This window comes from Podarcis pityusensis, assembly GCF_964106645.2.
Source record: "Podarcis pityusensis genome assembly, chromosome: 2".
In the NCBI taxonomy this organism is placed as follows: domain Eukaryota; kingdom Metazoa; phylum Chordata; class Lepidosauria; order Squamata; family Lacertidae; genus Podarcis; species Podarcis pityusensis.
This window is the reverse complement of record NC_138029.1, coordinates 103,101,891-103,119,398: the sequence shown is the minus strand read 5'-3', so window position 1 is coordinate 103,119,398 and position 17,508 is coordinate 103,101,891. Positions and strand designations below refer to the sequence as shown.

Sequence of the window (17,508 nt, the reverse complement as noted above, 5' to 3'; positions counted from 1 at the left end):
GACAGGAGAGGTTACAGCCTGTTCTTTGGCTCTGGAAACCTAATGTGGAGATCGTTCTTGCACACGTAACGGGGGCGTAACAGTGACTGGAGACACAGAACAATGCCAGGGAGAATCTCCACCATCAGGGTTTTACACTGTACATTTTGTTCTTCTTCTAATCTACCTAGCTGTTACAAGTCTTTCCAGATCAGACAGAAGAGGGTAACGAACGTTTATCTGGAAACAGTGCATATAGCATAAAAAACAAAAAAAACCAGCCTGTTTCAATAATCACATTAGGGTATGTAGTTATTGAACTGAAGGCAAATCTCTGGTTGATAATAACCGCAGTACACAAACGTATGTGGTTATTCTTCGGTTTCATGCACTTCCCGCATTGCAAGCTTCATTCTCTTCGTTCTCCTTCCCCCATCCCCAAGGGTTTCAGGAAAAAACAAGAACAGTGCTAACAAGTGGTGAGCGAGGACACACTTTTTGAACAGCTGGAAACAAACCAGGGTAAGGCAATTGAATAATTCACAATGAGACATCCTTTTATATATCTCAGAAAACTTTGGCTTTGTTGATTTCTCTACCTCTTTTTAGTTTGGGACTCCCCCCCTCCCCAAATTTCCTTTCTCTTTTTCAGAAAGAGAAATAAATATACCTGACCAGACTTCTGTAAGTTTCCTTTTGCCTTTTGCAATGCCTTTACAATTCAGTGCAGGTTCAATAAAGCGCAGGTTCTCTTACCCAGATCTTCCATACAGACGGGACCAGCCAGTCCAGCTGCTGATTTAGACTTCTCTTCAGCTACAATTATGCCTAATGCCTCTACTTACAGGATAAGATACGAGCTTCAGATTGTGCTTCATGCTGAGAAATTTATGCACCTTTCTCCTTCTCTCTCTCATCCCTCTCTCCACATTGATTATGACCGAGGGAACTTGAAGAAGCGCACCCGACTCCTCGCATACCACTAATGCTAACACAATAATTTGTATTTACACACCATGCATTACCAGGTCATGCTGATATCGTCTATAGAAACAAATAAGGATGGGTGTTTCTATTGTGACAGATGCCAGCTGCATTGAGTTAATGCTACAGAAGGGAAGATATAGCTAAATGCACACATGGCTACTGCAGGGTGAAGAATATATTCCCAACATGCCAAGGGGGGGGGGGGCGCAGTCCTTTGAATCCTGCACTAACAAGGGTATTTTTCCCCCAAAGAATGCATCGACTCAGTTGTAATAAATAGACATGTAATGGCATGAAAACATTGAAACATGTCCTTAATGGGTAGAAGGGAGATGGGCCCAATGAAAAGATAAGAGAATCAGGCTTTTTCTTGAATGGTTGGTTAAGCAAAGAAGTAGCACACATCATAACAGTGGCATAATTGGCTAAGCATCATTTCAGTTCTTCTGATTTAAACATACATTGAGAATAATTACCTTCTCTTTATTATTATTTTTTAAATCCAGTCTAATCCTGCCTTTGGAATAGAGTGTATTTATGTTTGAAGCAATCAGATATCCAGGAATGGGGGGAAAAACCTGGTATTTAGTATTACAACATGGCGATACCCATCTGCTTCCAGAATTTTCAAATAAAAAAATAATCTCTGGGTTGTTTTGTATCTCCCATTTGAAGAGTTCACTGGATTTTGAAAAGCGGAGAGCAATATCACACATTTGGCTTAAAGCTGACAAGTTCAGTAGCTCATTTTTTCCCCATCATACTGCTTTTAAGATGAATTTGTGCTCAAGTTTTATTCTTCAAAAAAAAATCATACGCGAAACTTAAGACGACTGCTTTGTCTTTGAATGCCATCCTAAATGCATGCCCTCATGAGAAAGTGACATTCAAGTCATTCAATGAGACTTACTCATGAGTAAGCATGTCCAGGATTGAGGCCTTGATTCTTATCTTTTCGAAAACAAAACAAAACAATATCACAGAGCATGCACAGAGAGAAAGTAAAACTGTCAGTTAACTATTTACACATACTGCCTAGTCTAGTCTAGCCTTTAATAAACCAGCTTAGCATGAATATGAGTTGCGTTTCATGGAATTATCAGTTCTGGTACTTTTTAAAAAACTCTCTATATACAATTTAATAGATGAATACAGCATTTTCTTGTACAGTGATTCATTTGACTTGCTTTTCAAAATCATAACATTTTGTTGGAAATGGTCTTTAGATTAAAATTTGAATACAGTTTCCTGTCCCCAAATGATTGTTCAAAAAGGCAGTACGATAAGCTTCGTCGTGCTTGGATTGGGCCTGGTAGGGTGGAAAGCAGGGAGCCCAACAGTAGGTGGTGCCATAGCCAACAGCAGGCAGTGCCAACTAGTTCCAGTTTTTTCTGAACCCTCCTCCCTGCAAGGTGAACACAGAGACAGAGGAGGAGGAAGATGACAGCCAGCGACCCCTCTCTAGATGGGTTGTAAGAAGGTAGGCAGGTTGGGAGGTTGGCTGAAGCACAGAAGTGACACTTGTGGGTGGGAAGTTGACATCTGTGCTTACACTCACACTTCTGGCAGGGCTATGCTTACTTTGGTCGCTCCAAATGCGTCCCACTGACTTCCATGGGGCAATTTGGAGTGAGACTGAAACCATTCATATACATTTGCCTCTCTGGATGTACTGGCCAGGTCCCAGCTTCAGTCCCCACTGTCATCTCCAAGTAGGGCTGGGAGAAACTCCTTCTTGAAACCCTAGGGATCCACTGCCATTCAATGTAGACCAATGTTTCCCAAACGTGGGTCTCTAACTGTTTTTGGACTACAACTCCCATCATCCCCAGCTAGCAAGACTAGTGGTCAGACATGATGGGAATTGTAGTCCAATAACAGCTAGAGGCCCAAGTTTGGGAAACACTGGTGTAGACAATACTGAGCCAGATGGACCAATGGTCCAATGCATTATAAGGCAGCTTCCTATGTTCCTATGTAGCTGCAGCTTTCCTGTTCATAGAAGAAGAGGAGCGTAAATCCTGCCTGAGTTTTCTCTTCTGACATTCCACTACTCATGCAAGGAGACCTATGCAAGCAGCTACTTGCAAGGGTTAGCTGTCTGCAGGAATGGAAGACCTCAGCTCATGATGGTCAGAGACTGCCATGGTTTCCCCACTTCCCTTTGTAATGTGGTTATAGGACTGGTGTGCCAGGCCATAGTCCTATTTAACTTGAGTAAAACTATCTAAGCAACAGCAACTTTGGGATGCAGAGCTTCCAGCAGTATTTAGGGTTGGGCTCAAGCAACTTTGCCATCTAGGACCAGGCAGCCCCCTTCGCTACTGCATTTCGCAGCATCGGAAACCGCCCCATGCTTCAGGCACCACAGAGAAGCCACCTGAAGTTTCACAAGGCTTTGCCAAAGTGTCCAGGCCGGCAGGTGGCAAAGGGGCATTCCTGTTCTGATTTGTTAGCAGCAAGAAAGTGCTCATTCCGCTGCCCCTCCCAACCTGACGCCTGAGGCAGGTGATTCAGTATGCTTGGGCCAACTCTGAAAGCACTTATTCCAACAGTGTAAATGTTGTTTTCTTTCTTTTTAACAATCATTTAGGAAAGCAGGAACAATCAGGTGAAGCATATGGGCTTTTAGATCCCAATAAAGATAATGGCAAAATTAGCTGAGCGCAGGATAGTTTCTTTTTTCTTTTTAAATAGCACACATCCTTGACACTTATCTCACGGTTCGCAACCAACACAATAGTATTTTTTGGTGTGCCGATCCAAATCTTATCAACAGGTATGTTGACAAGTGTCAAGTGTGGAAGGAAAAAAATGCATTCGATACAGACATCCGTGCTAAATTTTAACAGAACGCACGCCAAATTTAGTTCTCCTCTAGAAAGAGACGTCAATCTCGCTTGTTCTCTTAAAGAGGCTCTAGCAAAGTCTGACGAAGAGAAATAAACAATCCATATCCATGCCAAGGAAACTTTTGATTTAAATGAGATCTATTGAACTGAATACACACTCAGCATCATATATAGCAGCCATCCATGACGGTGCAGAAAAGGCAGGCATTTGGGGGATGCCTAGCGGGATGTTAACTGGTAGATTTGGAACTTTGGGGAGATTCACATTTGGTAGGTTCACATTGGGCAGATTACTTGTTAAACTCCTGTGGAAGAAACAGACAGAAAAAGAAAAAAATACCATCACGGTGACAATGCAGATGCAGCAGAAGCACAGTGGCACTCATAAACAAATCTGCAAAGTTCACAGCGAGACGACAGTCAAAAGACCCAAACCAAAAACATTTCAGAGAGAAGCATGAATATGGAAGGCTTGGGGGTTTGTTTGTTTTTAAAGCAGTCTGCAATTAAAAGTAACAATGACAAACAACAAGTTGCTGAAAAGAAAAGAGAGCCAGGACGAAAACGAAAGAAGAGACGTTTATAAAGTAGCAAATTAAAACATCAATACAGAAGGACGTAACCTACATAGATCCTGAGGACTTTTCAAAGCACAGAGACTGGTTCCTATTTACAAGGAGGGAACGTACTTCAGGGATCCAAATGTACAACAGGGAGGACATAATGACATAGTTACCCTAAGGCCGCAGTCCCATATACACTTTACTAGGGAGTAAGCCCCATTGGACACAGCGGGACGTACTTCTGAGTAAATATGCATAGGGATTGCACTATAAGTTTCAAGAGGAATATTATTTTAAATGATGGTTTGTTTGTTTTTTTAAAATAGGAATAGCCAATGAATATCGAATTTGAACTTCCTTTCTCCATATAAATACATTTTTTTGTTACGGACTCAGGGGACAGTATTCAAACTCTCAGCGACTGAAACAAACACTTCCTACAATTTGAGTAGGTTTGCCATATGTCCAGGATTTCCCGGACATATCCAGAATACTGGGAAATTCTGGACACATGGCAGCCCAGGTCGGTAATGCAGTTTTTGCAGATTTTACATAAAAATTAGCTCAAAAACGATCTTGACAAAAAGCTCAAGAACTTTGGGCAGTACTAAAAATAGCTCAACAACCTTAAATTTGGGCATACACAAATAAATCCCTGATCCTATGTTTCTATGTGGCCATAAGAACTTGATGAGAGCTCCTATACTTAAAGCAGGATTTCCCATTTATTTCAGTTGAGTGGGAATGCACACACAAAGCTGTCTTTCCCATCCAAGTGAACAGAGAATCCTTACATGCATGTGTTATCTTTGGCAGTCACAGAAAGTTACTTATTGTTCGTTGATAGCGATTATCACCAAACTCTGCTCAAAACAGAATTGGGTGGTGCATGTGTGGTTCTGTCCACAGCGGAACTGAACTATAGGGGATTTGTAAGCCTCCTTAGGGGATTTGTAAGCAGGTGCAGAGATCTCCTGGCCTGTGGCACAGAGGGTAGGGGAAGCTTGTGGAGCCACCAGAACCCAGGGAGACTTGTAAATGTTCTGACTGATCTGGCTTCAGGAATCCAAGGCTGATTTTCCAGCAGCTGATGTGGAAAAGGAAATGAGAGAAATACATTTGGCACCAGCTTGGTTGCAGAAGTTGCCAGAAATAGGAGTACAAGACACCATCCAACCATCTTAGAGACTCCACTCTGGATTTGCATAGGGTTTTCTGATTGAACTGGCTTCAGGAATCCAAGGCTGATTTTCCAGTAGCGTGAGAAATTACAGCAGACTTCTAGACTGGAGAAAAACTATTCATCCCAATCCTGTGTGCATTTACTCTGGAGTAAGTCCCTCTGAATTCAACAGAGTTTACTTTCAAGTAAGGGGGTCTAGGATTACATCCATGAAGTCTAGTTTTATGAATATAAACAAGAGCTAAGGTCTGCTGATTTCACAGGACTTACTCCCAATAAATGTGCCAAGGATTGCATCCTTATGCTGCAGTTCTATGTATGTCTACTCAGATATAAGTTGTAATGTATTCTATGAAATTTACTCCCAAATTAAATATGTGCAGGGCTGTGGATCTTTAATTTTTCTTTTCTTTTCTGGGGATTGTTATGCAATCTATACTCACATTTTCGTTCCTAATTCTAGTGACAAAACGAATGCCTGAAGGAATGAGCTTGTACGATTGAGGATTTGCTACCCTATAGACTTGAAATATGAGTTCTAAACCTACTTCAGCCCCAGACTGCAGATCAGGATTAGCAATAGTAACATACATATATGATTAATAATAGTAATAGTAGTAGTAGCAGCAGTAGTAATAATAGAGAAGCACTTTTTAGTGCTCTGGGACACAATGAGATTTGGGTACATTTTTTCAGCGTGATGTGCATTCAGCTAATCAGTTCTGCTAGTGAAAGCCAACACAAGGATTCCCACTAGTGAAAGGGAGCTTCACCTACTCCAAATCTGCTCAGGAGGGGCAGGAGAACTGCCAGGACAGTACGCAGTGGGGAGGAGAGGGAGATAATTCCATGCGGCAATCATAAATGTTTGCACTGACGGAAAAAGCTCCTTAGTGCTGCGCTGACTTCCACCCATTATTCTCATATATTCCCCATGACTTAAATATGGAATCGGCTAACCTCTAGAGCAAAATTAGAAGCCCCTGCTGTGAATGGGAAGAACTGTCCTATAGGGGAACAGACTCCCACAGGAGGTGATGGACTTTCCTTCCTTGGAGGTTTTTAAGCAGAGGTTGGATGGCCATCTGTCATGGATGCTTTGGCTGAGATTCCTGCATTGCAGGAAGTTGGACCAGATAACCCTTGGGGTCCCTTCCAACTCTACAATTCTATGATCTCATGATCCCATTCCCAATTAATAATGTTAATTGACAACAAGGTGATAAGTTTTCTGGGGCTACTGGAGGAAAAAACCAAACAAGAACACTCTGATGAGCAAGTGCAACCTCTTAGCCTAATACCTGGCTCCCAAAGGAGTGGTAAAAACCATGTCTGACCAGCAGCATTTGACTGCAGGAAGTGGCTCACATAACTGAATACTCCTCCATGCCAGGAAATCCCCTGTATATAACAAACCAGGAAGAAAGCTAGGCTGAAACCCTGCTTTATGATAACTACTTGGAGAGGGGGGCATTTTTTTGTATAGAGAAGCATTCGGTCATGTACTCATCTGAAGTGGTGCAGTGGAGCCTAGATAAAAGTTTATCACTACAATGAGAGCTATGATTCCAGCAGGCCTGGTACCTGAAATGTGATTTGACTGACTCTCTCTATTGAAGACATTATCATGTAATAAAATACATATTCCATAAAAATACACACGGGAGGGTTAGTGACTGTAGACGCTTCATCTGATGAAACAGATGTGACCAGAATAATGACCTCACGAGTGAAAACATCTTGCAGTTTTGGTACCTAGAAATTCACTCTCTGAGGATTTTTATGATGCTCTCAACAGGAAACAAACATTTTAGACATAAACAATGCTCACTGAGGACAGCTGGTTATAGCAGACATATTCCAGAGATGACAGTAAGAAAGATATACTCTCATATCATTCATTTTTTTATATATAAAAAGCAAAATGATTTAACTACCATCTGCCCAGCTTAAAGAGAAATGAAACTCTTCTCCATACAATTATATACCACCCACAACAGAGCAAGATTAATTCAGAAATTCCTTGCAGTTTCATTATGAAAGCAAATCCCAGCGATCAGATTAAAGTCATAGAAAGAACTGTACACTTGAGAAATTTACTGGTATGCGAGGGTGGTCAACATTTTGCATATCAATTTCTTTTATTTTTGATTGGCATCATCTCCTTGTCCCATGCCAAAATGTGACTGACACCACAGGAAGCCAATGCTGTGTCCTCCTGAAGTTGTTGGGCTTTAACTCCCATCAACCACAGCTAGAGGCCAAATGTCAGAGATCATGAGAATTGTAGCCTAACAGCCAGCAAAGGCTGGCACAGTGGGATGGCGCTACACCATTGTTCTCCCGACAGTGGCAACGCTGCCACTCACCATGACCGGTCTGGGCAGGGTGGCAGCAACATCGAGGCGGCAGCTTGCACCAGCAAAGCACTGACCTTGCCACCGTCCTGCTCTGCTTCTAACCTTGGTAAGCCACAATGATGCCACTCTCAGGAAGGCAGTAGTGTGGCATCATCACTCCGTGCTGGCTGCTCCTACACCTGTAGGGCAGCACACTGGCTACAGCCGTATTAAACAGCCCACATTTTAGTATAATCTCAAGTGGGATGTCACAGGGAAAGTGCATCTAAGGCTAAGGGTTCAAAGAAGTGGTATGCATGTGCAAAGGACAGGCCTATGTGAAAACGTTCCGTGGAAACCTAAAAGCAAAACTCTGGTTGTGCGTCTATGATTCTGCTCTGTGCACACCTATTCTTTGTTTGGATCCCAGCCGATGTATTTGAATACAGACACTGACACAAAACTGGTACTGAATTAGATTTTTTGTGCAGTGAACCTCTGTGTGTTCGGCTGTTTTTCCAAGCCACTTTTGCCCAGGTATGTATTTGTGTTGCTTTTACTCCATGTAAATAGGATGCAATGTTTTCAAACCATTCCAGATGCAGAATGTTGAGTCACCACCAAGTGAAAAATCCCTTCTGCTTCAACTATAATAGAGTAGCAAGGTTTGGCATATGGGTGGAGGGAAGGATGAGATCCAGCGATACTCTGAGTAGACCCACTGAAATTGATTAGTAGTACGACTTAGTTGGATATCACCTTAGGTCACCAACAAGACACCGATGAGTACAATGGAAATCTTGAGGCCTTCCTCTGGCACCCATGAAAGGGGGAAAGAAGAGATATGTTCTTAAATACAGCTAGATCTAGACTTTGTCATAATTAGAGTAGTCCATTGAAACCAATGGGACCTATGATACTCATGACTGACTTAAGTCCCATTGACTGTAATGAGGTCTACTCTTAAGTAAGGATCCAATCCACTGTGTTTTAATTAATGGAACTGTTGCCTCCAATCTGGTGGTTTTATTTTTCTAGTTAAGGCTGCAATCCAGAAGGCAATTATGGACTTTTCAGTGGGACCTGCTTATTTCATAATTATATGCCGATTTGCAATTTGTTTGCAACCTAAAATATTGCATAACCCTTTAACACAGGCAAATGAATGCCTCTTAATCCAAATTGGAAATGAGTTCTCAGAATGGCTGAGAATCTGTTACAAATTCCAAGATTGATAGGCATATTCAGTTGGACATCAAATGTTAAGAAATTAATTGAAGGCATGTAAATTCATGAAGAAAAGCAACTTAAGCTTGTCAATCACATATAAATACATTTTTTAAAAAAGATGCTTATAATAATATTTAAAAGACACTGGGTATTCAGTGTTCAACTAATAAAACGTGCATTACTGTAGTTTTACAGTGACAAGCAATATTAGTCATACTTACTGATTTAAATGGGTATACTCTGAGTATGAGTAATGTTGGGTATCACCCAAGAGGTTTACTATTAATAAAATATTTTCCTCCCTCGCAGTCAAGTATTAATGCAATGTTGTTATATGGTGCTGTGTCCACACATACCTTTTTATTCCATTTCTTTTAAAAGCCATATTACAACTCAGTTTCTTTTTCACAGTAAACTAAAATACTGCAGTATATGTAAGCAAAGTCTATTTCGGAGCTTCTCTATTTGGACTTTTTTTTTTTTGGCAGGGGCAACTGATCTTATTTACACATCTAATTATCTGATTTGAAGTTTCAGCCAAGTTATCGGAGTTGCACCTAACAGTAATAGCACCTGGGTGTTACTAGAGCCACAGAACGGCACGCGTGAAAAATGACAATGCTTCTAAATATCACTGCACACATTTCTCTCTTATAAAAGTATCCCTTGTGCTGCAGTCAAATTGTGATGCAGATTGTCTAATACCCATGGGGCAGATATGGGTCCTGTGCTTGCTTGTGCGTAGCCGACAGCAAGCTTGGCTACTGCTAGGGGAGGGCAAGGCAGCCAGAACGACCACTGACTTCCATGAGGGAGCAAGGTAAGGACTGCTTACCGTCAGCTGTGTGGTCGGTATTCCTGCAAGCATACAATGAGGTTTCCTTCTGGCAGGTTCTATTGGTCACTCGCCACAATTCCCAGGCCCATTCCGATGCCTCCAGCAGCCTAGGCTTCGGGGTCTACTTCAAGGGTTGTTGGTGCTCCCAGCCATGGCCTGCTCATTGGAGGGAGAAAGGATCACATGCGACCTTACCTTCCTAGAATTCTTCCCCATCCTGGTGGCTGTACATATCTGGGTTGAGGAATGCCGGAACTTCAGGGTCTGACAATCAAGTGGTGGTGAGGGTTCTGGCCAAGCTGTCCTTCTGGCTGGACCTGAGGTTGTTATGGGCATTTGTGCTCCAGCTGGCTAACATCTCCTTTTCAGCCAGTTTTGTTCCAGGGCTCGGTAATAGCACAGCGGACACTGTCTCAATTTCAGGAGGATCGCTTTTGAGCTCTGGCACCCGGGGCTCAGTTGGAGTCAGGGCCGTTTCCTGAGGACCTGTGGGCACTTGGAGGCACGGTGTGATGCAGGGAGTATTACAGTCCATTGCGCCTTCCACATTCCAAGCTTACTCCAGGGCATCGTCTTCCTTTGAAGCCTTTAGGTCTCATGCCGGGGTGGGCCCAGACTCCCCTCAGGCATGAGAGGTCCTGCCATACCTTGTATCCCTTAAGAACCGGGAGTTAGCCACTACAACCATGTCCTTGCATGTAGCTACAACCACCATCTTTAGTAAATTCCTCCGGTTCCCCGCCCCCTGCAATTACTTCCAATTCCGAAGGCTGTTGGAAGGCTGGCGCAGGGACCACCTTACAGTCCCAGATGTGGGGAGACCAATTACATATGGTCTCCTCAGAGATACCGTATTTTTCCATGTATAAGACTAGGTCCCCCCCTAAAAATGTTAAAAATCAGGGGGTGTCTTATACATGGGACCATCTCCCATCTCCCCCCATTTTCTTAAATCTGAGACCCCCAAAATAGGGGGCGTCTTATACATTGGGGTGTGTTATAGACGAAAAAATGTGGTATATGGAAAGTTCTGGGCACCATGTGCTGGACGAAATATGAGAAAGGCTTTTTTGGTGAGTACTGATGCTCTCTTTCTCAGGGCCTACAGCCTATCCTCCCCCCCCCCCAGGTTTGAACTTTGCTTTATAATTTTTAAAATTTATTTCTTTGGTAGTCATTACTCTTAACAATGACATCAAATTGCATGAAAGTACAGTATTAATGAAAATGATGCATTTTTCTTAAATGATTTCCTGTAAAGGGCACACAAGCCCTATTCAGGCATTATGTACACAGGCAAGTTGCCCTGTATGTAGGTGTGAGTGAGGGGGCTCCAGCAAGAACAAGTATGTTAGCTTTACCTGCTCTGTGCCCCAAAACACACAGGAAGCACGCATAGATACAGGAGGCTCTCTGCTGCAGAAAGTCACCTTCCAACTCAAGGCAGCTGATGAAAATGGATGTGGATGGGGGTGGAGCTAACATGCTTGTCCTGCTACCCTTTCTCGTGTGGTAGCTGACCTGTGTACTGTGACCTTGCTCCAGATGAGCCAAGTTCTGTGGACCAAATTCCTCAGTGCATTGATATCTGGGTGGTTGCTGAATACCATGGAGCTCATCAAGCAATGAGTCCAAAGGTGCTGTTGCTTTGATCCCTTACCTCATGTGACTGTCTGCGTTTAATCTCCAGAGAATAGATTTATCTTGCATATTCAGTGTTTTGGAAAATTGTGTTAGGGTTGCTGCCTTGCTTCGATTAATTTCCCCTGCATGGTTTTGTCCACAGTAACCAAGCTGTGCAAACCTTTCAAAAAGCAAGACGACTCATCTTGATAAGGTTTGCAGCTTTTGCAGAATGAGTAAAATAATAGCAATAATAAAATAAAACAAAGAGAGGCATATTTATACAGCATTTGTAGGGACTCTTCATTGCTTTCAACGCTTATCTCTATGTATGGCTCGAGTCAATTTCAAAGGTGCTCTGCAGCATTTTGCAATGGATTTTTTTAAAAAAATCTACAATCTCTTATAGAGCCATCTGGTTAGGTTAAATAAAGTGCCATATATTTCAACCTTGATTTGCAGGCAGGCATGTCAAAAGGTCTATTCTAAAGACTCTGTGTTGTGATAGAACTTCTTGGCCTGCGAGAGGTAATGAGATTCCATCCACACAATTTGACCTAATGATTCAAAGCAAGATAGCAGAAGGCTCCGTGAGACATATGCATCTCTTGCTTTCTCTTCCAGATAAAGTTGAAAGCTTTTCTCCAATTCTCTCGAATGGGAAGCGAATATTTGCTGATAATAATTTACACTGAATGGAGGTCACATTGTTAGCTTTGTTATTAACTAAGGCTGAAAACCCTAGATATGCTAAAGCAGTGGCTTCCAATCATTGGCTTATGGTGATTGCACCAGGGATGAGGAATCTGTGGCCTTTCAAAAGTTCTTGGACTACCATACCTACTGGCCTTGCTGTCTGGGACTAATGGGAGCTGGAGTCCAATGACATCTGGACTTCCCCAGGTCCCTCATCCCAGCATTCAGTCTATGGCTGGACTCCAAGAGCAGGGGAGGCAGCCTCTCTGTACAAAGTACCACTGTAATTAGCAACGGGATTCTGAGTCTTTGTCTCAGTGGTAGGTGGGAAGAACTCTGACTGAAATAAAGCTCCTCCTACACAACATGCTATGATATGGCAAGCTGAGTCCTGAAAGGAGAAAAGGCAGTCCATCCTGCTCCCCTTCTTCCTATGTCAGAAGAGTAAATGGCTGCTGAGTGGATCCTCCTGAAAGACAGGATGACTTCTTAATGATGTTCAGAACAGGTTGTTGTTGTTGTTGGCACCTGTCTGTCTTGAGAGACAATGGAGTGCGCCTCCAGGGGTGAAGTCAGACTGCTGGAGAATGATAGAGCCTGCTATGGCTGCAGAGACCAGTATATCATAACTGCTGCCTCCTGTGTTGTTTTTGCTGCATTAGCAGCACCAAAGTGATCTGTCCAGGGCACAAGCCTGGGCAGTGTGTATGGAGGTCCAGGGGTGACCAGAGGACAAGACCCTCTTATTGGCATCGCCAGTGTGGTCTAAAGGAAAGCAGAGCAATGCATTTGGCACCAGCTTGGCTGCAGGAGTTGCCGGAAAGAGGAGTATAAGATGCCATTCAACAATATTTGAGACTCCGGATTTGTGTAGGGTTTACTCCTTAGCCTTTTCTTCTCAAAGATGTAATGAAATAGGACGACTGCTTGCAAAAGTAAAGCAGTCTGGAATCTCCTGCAGTAGACAACTCTACTGGCTTGCAGAACTCATCCAGAGTAAACAGCCTGGGAATCACCAGGGCCAGCCGAAGATGGCTTAGGCGACTGCATGTAAGATCTGTGAGGTGTGCTCCAGAATTGCCTGCAATGTTGCCAAGTTTGTTAGGGCACAACTAGAGTGCCCAGATGTGTGCAGTCTGGTGGCAGTGCTCTGTGGCCAGTCCAAAGATCTGCACTCCTTGGTGTCCTTTGGTGTCTCCCGTTTTAATTGCCATGTTGTTTTACTGCAATTGCTTTATTTCATATTTCAGTTATGGGCTGGGGGAGGCTGCTGTCTGAAGTCCAGGAGAACCATGGCTGGTGTCTGAGCTAGATGGACCAGTGGTTCAAATCAGTATATGGCAGCTTCTATGTTCCTCTTCCACTTGTTGGCACCATTCTCCCCATCAAGCAGCACCACCTGTTTCTGATTTGGATCACTCTCTTTTCACCAGCATATTCAAAATTCAACAAAGTCTTCATGAATTTACATTTTCGTTTGCAAATCAAAAATGGCACATACCCTTAAATACAAATCCAGTGTAAGAATTTAGTGAAGTTGACAAAAGATTGGTATAAATAGACGAGTGTAATCCCTCCACCGCCTGCACCACGTGGCATGATTCAGCCAAAGACACACGTTTAATTCCCTTAGAATTTAACAGGAGAGTTAACTACATCCTCAAGTCTCTGGCTGAAACCAATGGCACTTCAATATGCCAGCTGCTACTGGAGTGTGGCCATGTTAGGCTTGAAGGGCATTTCTAAAAAAATCCACCTTTATACAACTTTTAAAGATAACATATAAAGAGAAAGCCCTGCACAGCTTTCCTGCACAACATTACCACTAAAATCAATAGATCTTCATGCACAAGGTAAGCGACTGTAATACAATTAAATATCCCTGAATTAATTTAGAAACAGAGATTACTATTCAAAAGCAGCAGACTTTTATAAGAAAGAGAACATGTGCAGGGGGAAAAAAAAGTGACTGCAAACCACAACTCAATTATGCAGATCATGGAACTAATGTGGAATAAATAAATTGTGGACTCTGGCTTGGACCTAATAGACCGAATGGCATGTTAAAATAAAATAAAATCTAAATTCATTTAAAACTACAAAGTGCACTATTTCTCAAGTATATGTTTCAGTATTGTTGCCTAAAATAAAATGTAAAACACAATTTTTATGGTGCAACTATTAATGTATTTTCCAAACATGTTTTGAGACAAGAACCAGTTTTCTTTGGTGAAAAGAGCCTCCCCACATTTGCCCCTTAGAGGTGGTTTTCACCATTTCATTACATGTCTTGGCAAGTAACACGCAATTCCACCTTTGGGCAAATTTCCCTGAAAGCTTCCATCTTTTTTTCTGAATGCTTTTTGCTTGATGGTAGGTCAAAAGTAGAAATTGCTTCCCAGTAAGAAACTCAGAGTCAGTTCACATGAGTACTGGGAACACGACAGTTATTAGAGAACCACTCAATGGTATCAGGTCTAAGATCAGGCTTTTTACATACCATCACATTTTTGATATAACAACAACAAAAATAACAATAATAATGCATTTGTAACCCAACCTAGGCATCAGCCTTAACTGAATATGGAAAAGAATAAGTTTTCCCCTACTTCTCTCATAAGGAAAATAAGTGTTGCAGGTTAGAACCATAAGGCTCAGGTGCACAAACTAGTTTAGTTACTCTTGAGTACCTGGATTTAGGCTTGAGTCTTAGATGTAAGGTTCATTTATGCATTACTGGCAGTGGGGTAGGAGCTGCTTCTTAGCAGTTTTGTCCCACATCACCTGCAGGAATGCCATTATCTGCAAGCTGAGGCCAAGAGCCAGGTGGCAAGGAACCATGTCACTGGCCCTGTCTATCAACTCAAAGAATACTCTGAAAAGAATTATCTCAGCCCTGAGTGACTTGGCCATCTTCCTCATCCTTCCAAGCAGCAAGGCGAATCCTACCACTTGTCCCAAGCACTAGCAAGAGTTAATGGAAAGAAGCTACAACCACCAGCTGACCCATGATTCAGCTTTTCCTATGTCATATCATAAGTGGTTAGTATCGCTTAGTGAAATACACAGCACTATGCTTAAGTGTTCAATAGTTGGGCTATAAAGAGCGAAAAGAGACAAATGAGAGAACTTTCACTCATGATCTACCTTTGCATTCCAGAATGCAAATAATTAAAAATTAACAATGCATAATATACCGCAGAGTATCTATAAAGTCTTCCATAAAACCAGTGGACTTCTCTTTCAAGACCTTATATTTTTTGCACCCAAACAAAAAACATTCACAGAGCATCTACTGTTTTACTAATTCATCTGCGTATGAGTCCTCTTGTACCCGAAAACTCCAATTGTATCAAAGGAGGTTTCCTTACTTTACTGGCTCCCATGACTCCCGCTCAAATCCCCTGTGAATTGACTGTGCAATTGAGGATTCCATGAGATCGACATATCTAACAACAAGTGGGGCAAACAGGTCTTGAAGATGTTTGTGGTATTTTCCATTGCACAAGTTATCTAGAATAAATAAATAAAAGCATGGTAAGAAGTTTTTCGCAGCAACCCAGTCTGTCATATTTATCACACAGTATAAATTTTTGAGCTCAAAACAATACTTTACAGGGCAAAACAATTCAGATACAAAAGGTCCTGCCAAACAAAAGCTACCAAACCATCTACTCTACATTTCTGTGATTCTTATGAGGCTAGTAACTGCAATATTACCATCTTTCTTCAAACGAGCAAACAATAAAATCATACTCATTAGTGGCAACACAGGTATTAGCAAAACAGTTGTGTTCTTAGTACCGGGTACAAAATGCTGAAGATGCTTTGTACCGATTAAGACTTCCTTAGATGCGTCACTTTAAATCCTTGGATCTTTGATCCCATATAAACAACAGATATAAACTCAATACGAAGGCATCATGGGAACTGTAGTTTTTTTATGAGTGTGGAAAATGCCATGAAAAATCCCTGCATCCTGCTCTTCGGAACTACGGCTTCTACGTGTCCTTGAAGGGAAACTGCAACATGTGCAACACAACCTGATGTAGGTCTGCTTGGTAGTAAACCCAACTGTATTAAATAGGGTTTAACTGCAGTCTTAAATGGGTTGAGGTTCGTGGTATAGAATGTCCTTAGGCTTGCATCCAGTGCTCATAATGAAATTTGTAAGATGCAAGCTCAAATGTTATTTCACAGACATTTGTCTTTATTTAAGATTCACCTTTCAACCCTCTTCAGACACCAATCCCACTCACAGCTTTTTGCCACGCAATGTGCGACACACTCTGCCTGTAGGTTCCCACAACCTAGATCAGAGTTTGGGAATCTGTGGCTCTTTAGACAGTGCAGGACTCTAGCTCCCATCAGCTCCAGCCAGCATAGCCAATGGTCAGGAATGATGGGAATTGTAGTGCAACAGGATCTGGAGGGTTGTAGTCTCCCCATCCTAACAAGATACCGTATTTTTTGCTCTATAATACTCACTTTTTCCCTCCTAAAAAGTAAGGGGAAATGTGTGTGCGTCTTATGGAGCGAATGCAGGCTGCATAGCTATCCCAGAAGCTAGAACAGCAAGAGGGATTGCTGCTTTCACTGCGCAGCGATCGCTCTTGCTGTTCTGGCTTCTGAGATTCAGAATATTTTTTTTCTTGTTTTCCTCCTCCAAAAACCAGGTGTGTCTTGTGGTCTGGTGCGTCTTATAGAGCGAAAAATACGGTTGTTCTGATCCATCAGCTGGGAATCACTAACTTACATTAATGAGCTATTGCCATGAAGAAATTGGAAGGAGGATACGATAGCCATAATAAACAAAACTAAACTAAAAAAACCCAACACAGCGATCTGCACATGCATTAGAAACTTCTGCACATTCCTTCTTTGAAGTTTTCACTACAGCTGTCCATGCTACTACAGAGCAAAGCTGATTTTCTCTTTGAAACATGACTTCTTTTTCTGGTTGCATGAGCAACTGAAGTAGAAACTTCAAAGAACTCTGCAGTGGCCCATGTGGTTCTCCCTTGCATTTATTATGCATACAGAGTCGTATTCAGCTAAGGTTTACTCAGAGTATACCTACTGAAATTGATGGCCTCAACACAGTCATGCTAATAAAAAGCATTGCTAACAAGTACCACCAACCAACTGCATAACTGGCTGGTGTTATTCATTTATAAGCTGGTTTCAATGAGGCAACAGAAAGGTTTGATACTGTCTT

At 42.2% G+C, this 17,508-nt stretch overlaps 1 protein-coding gene across 8 annotated transcripts in view; it reads right to left on the bottom strand.

Moving 5' to 3' along the window:
- Window positions 1–17,508, bottom strand: part of CADPS (calcium dependent secretion activator) — a 348,154-nt gene that overhangs the window by 81,882 nt on the left and 248,764 nt on the right. For 5 of the 8 annotated variants that reach the window (XM_080995634.1, XM_080995627.1, XM_080995628.1 and 2 more), the window contains 2 exons: window positions 15,662–15,803; window positions 3,977–4,123 (listed from right to left, as the gene is read on the bottom strand). In XM_080995634.1, coding sequence (XP_080851760.1) covers window positions 3,977–4,123; window positions 15,662–15,803 — 289 coding nt within the window. The remainder of the gene's footprint in view (window positions 1–3,976; window positions 4,124–15,661; window positions 15,804–17,508) is intronic. The other 3 variants (XM_080995631.1, XM_080995632.1, XM_080995633.1) reach the window with 1 other exon arrangement.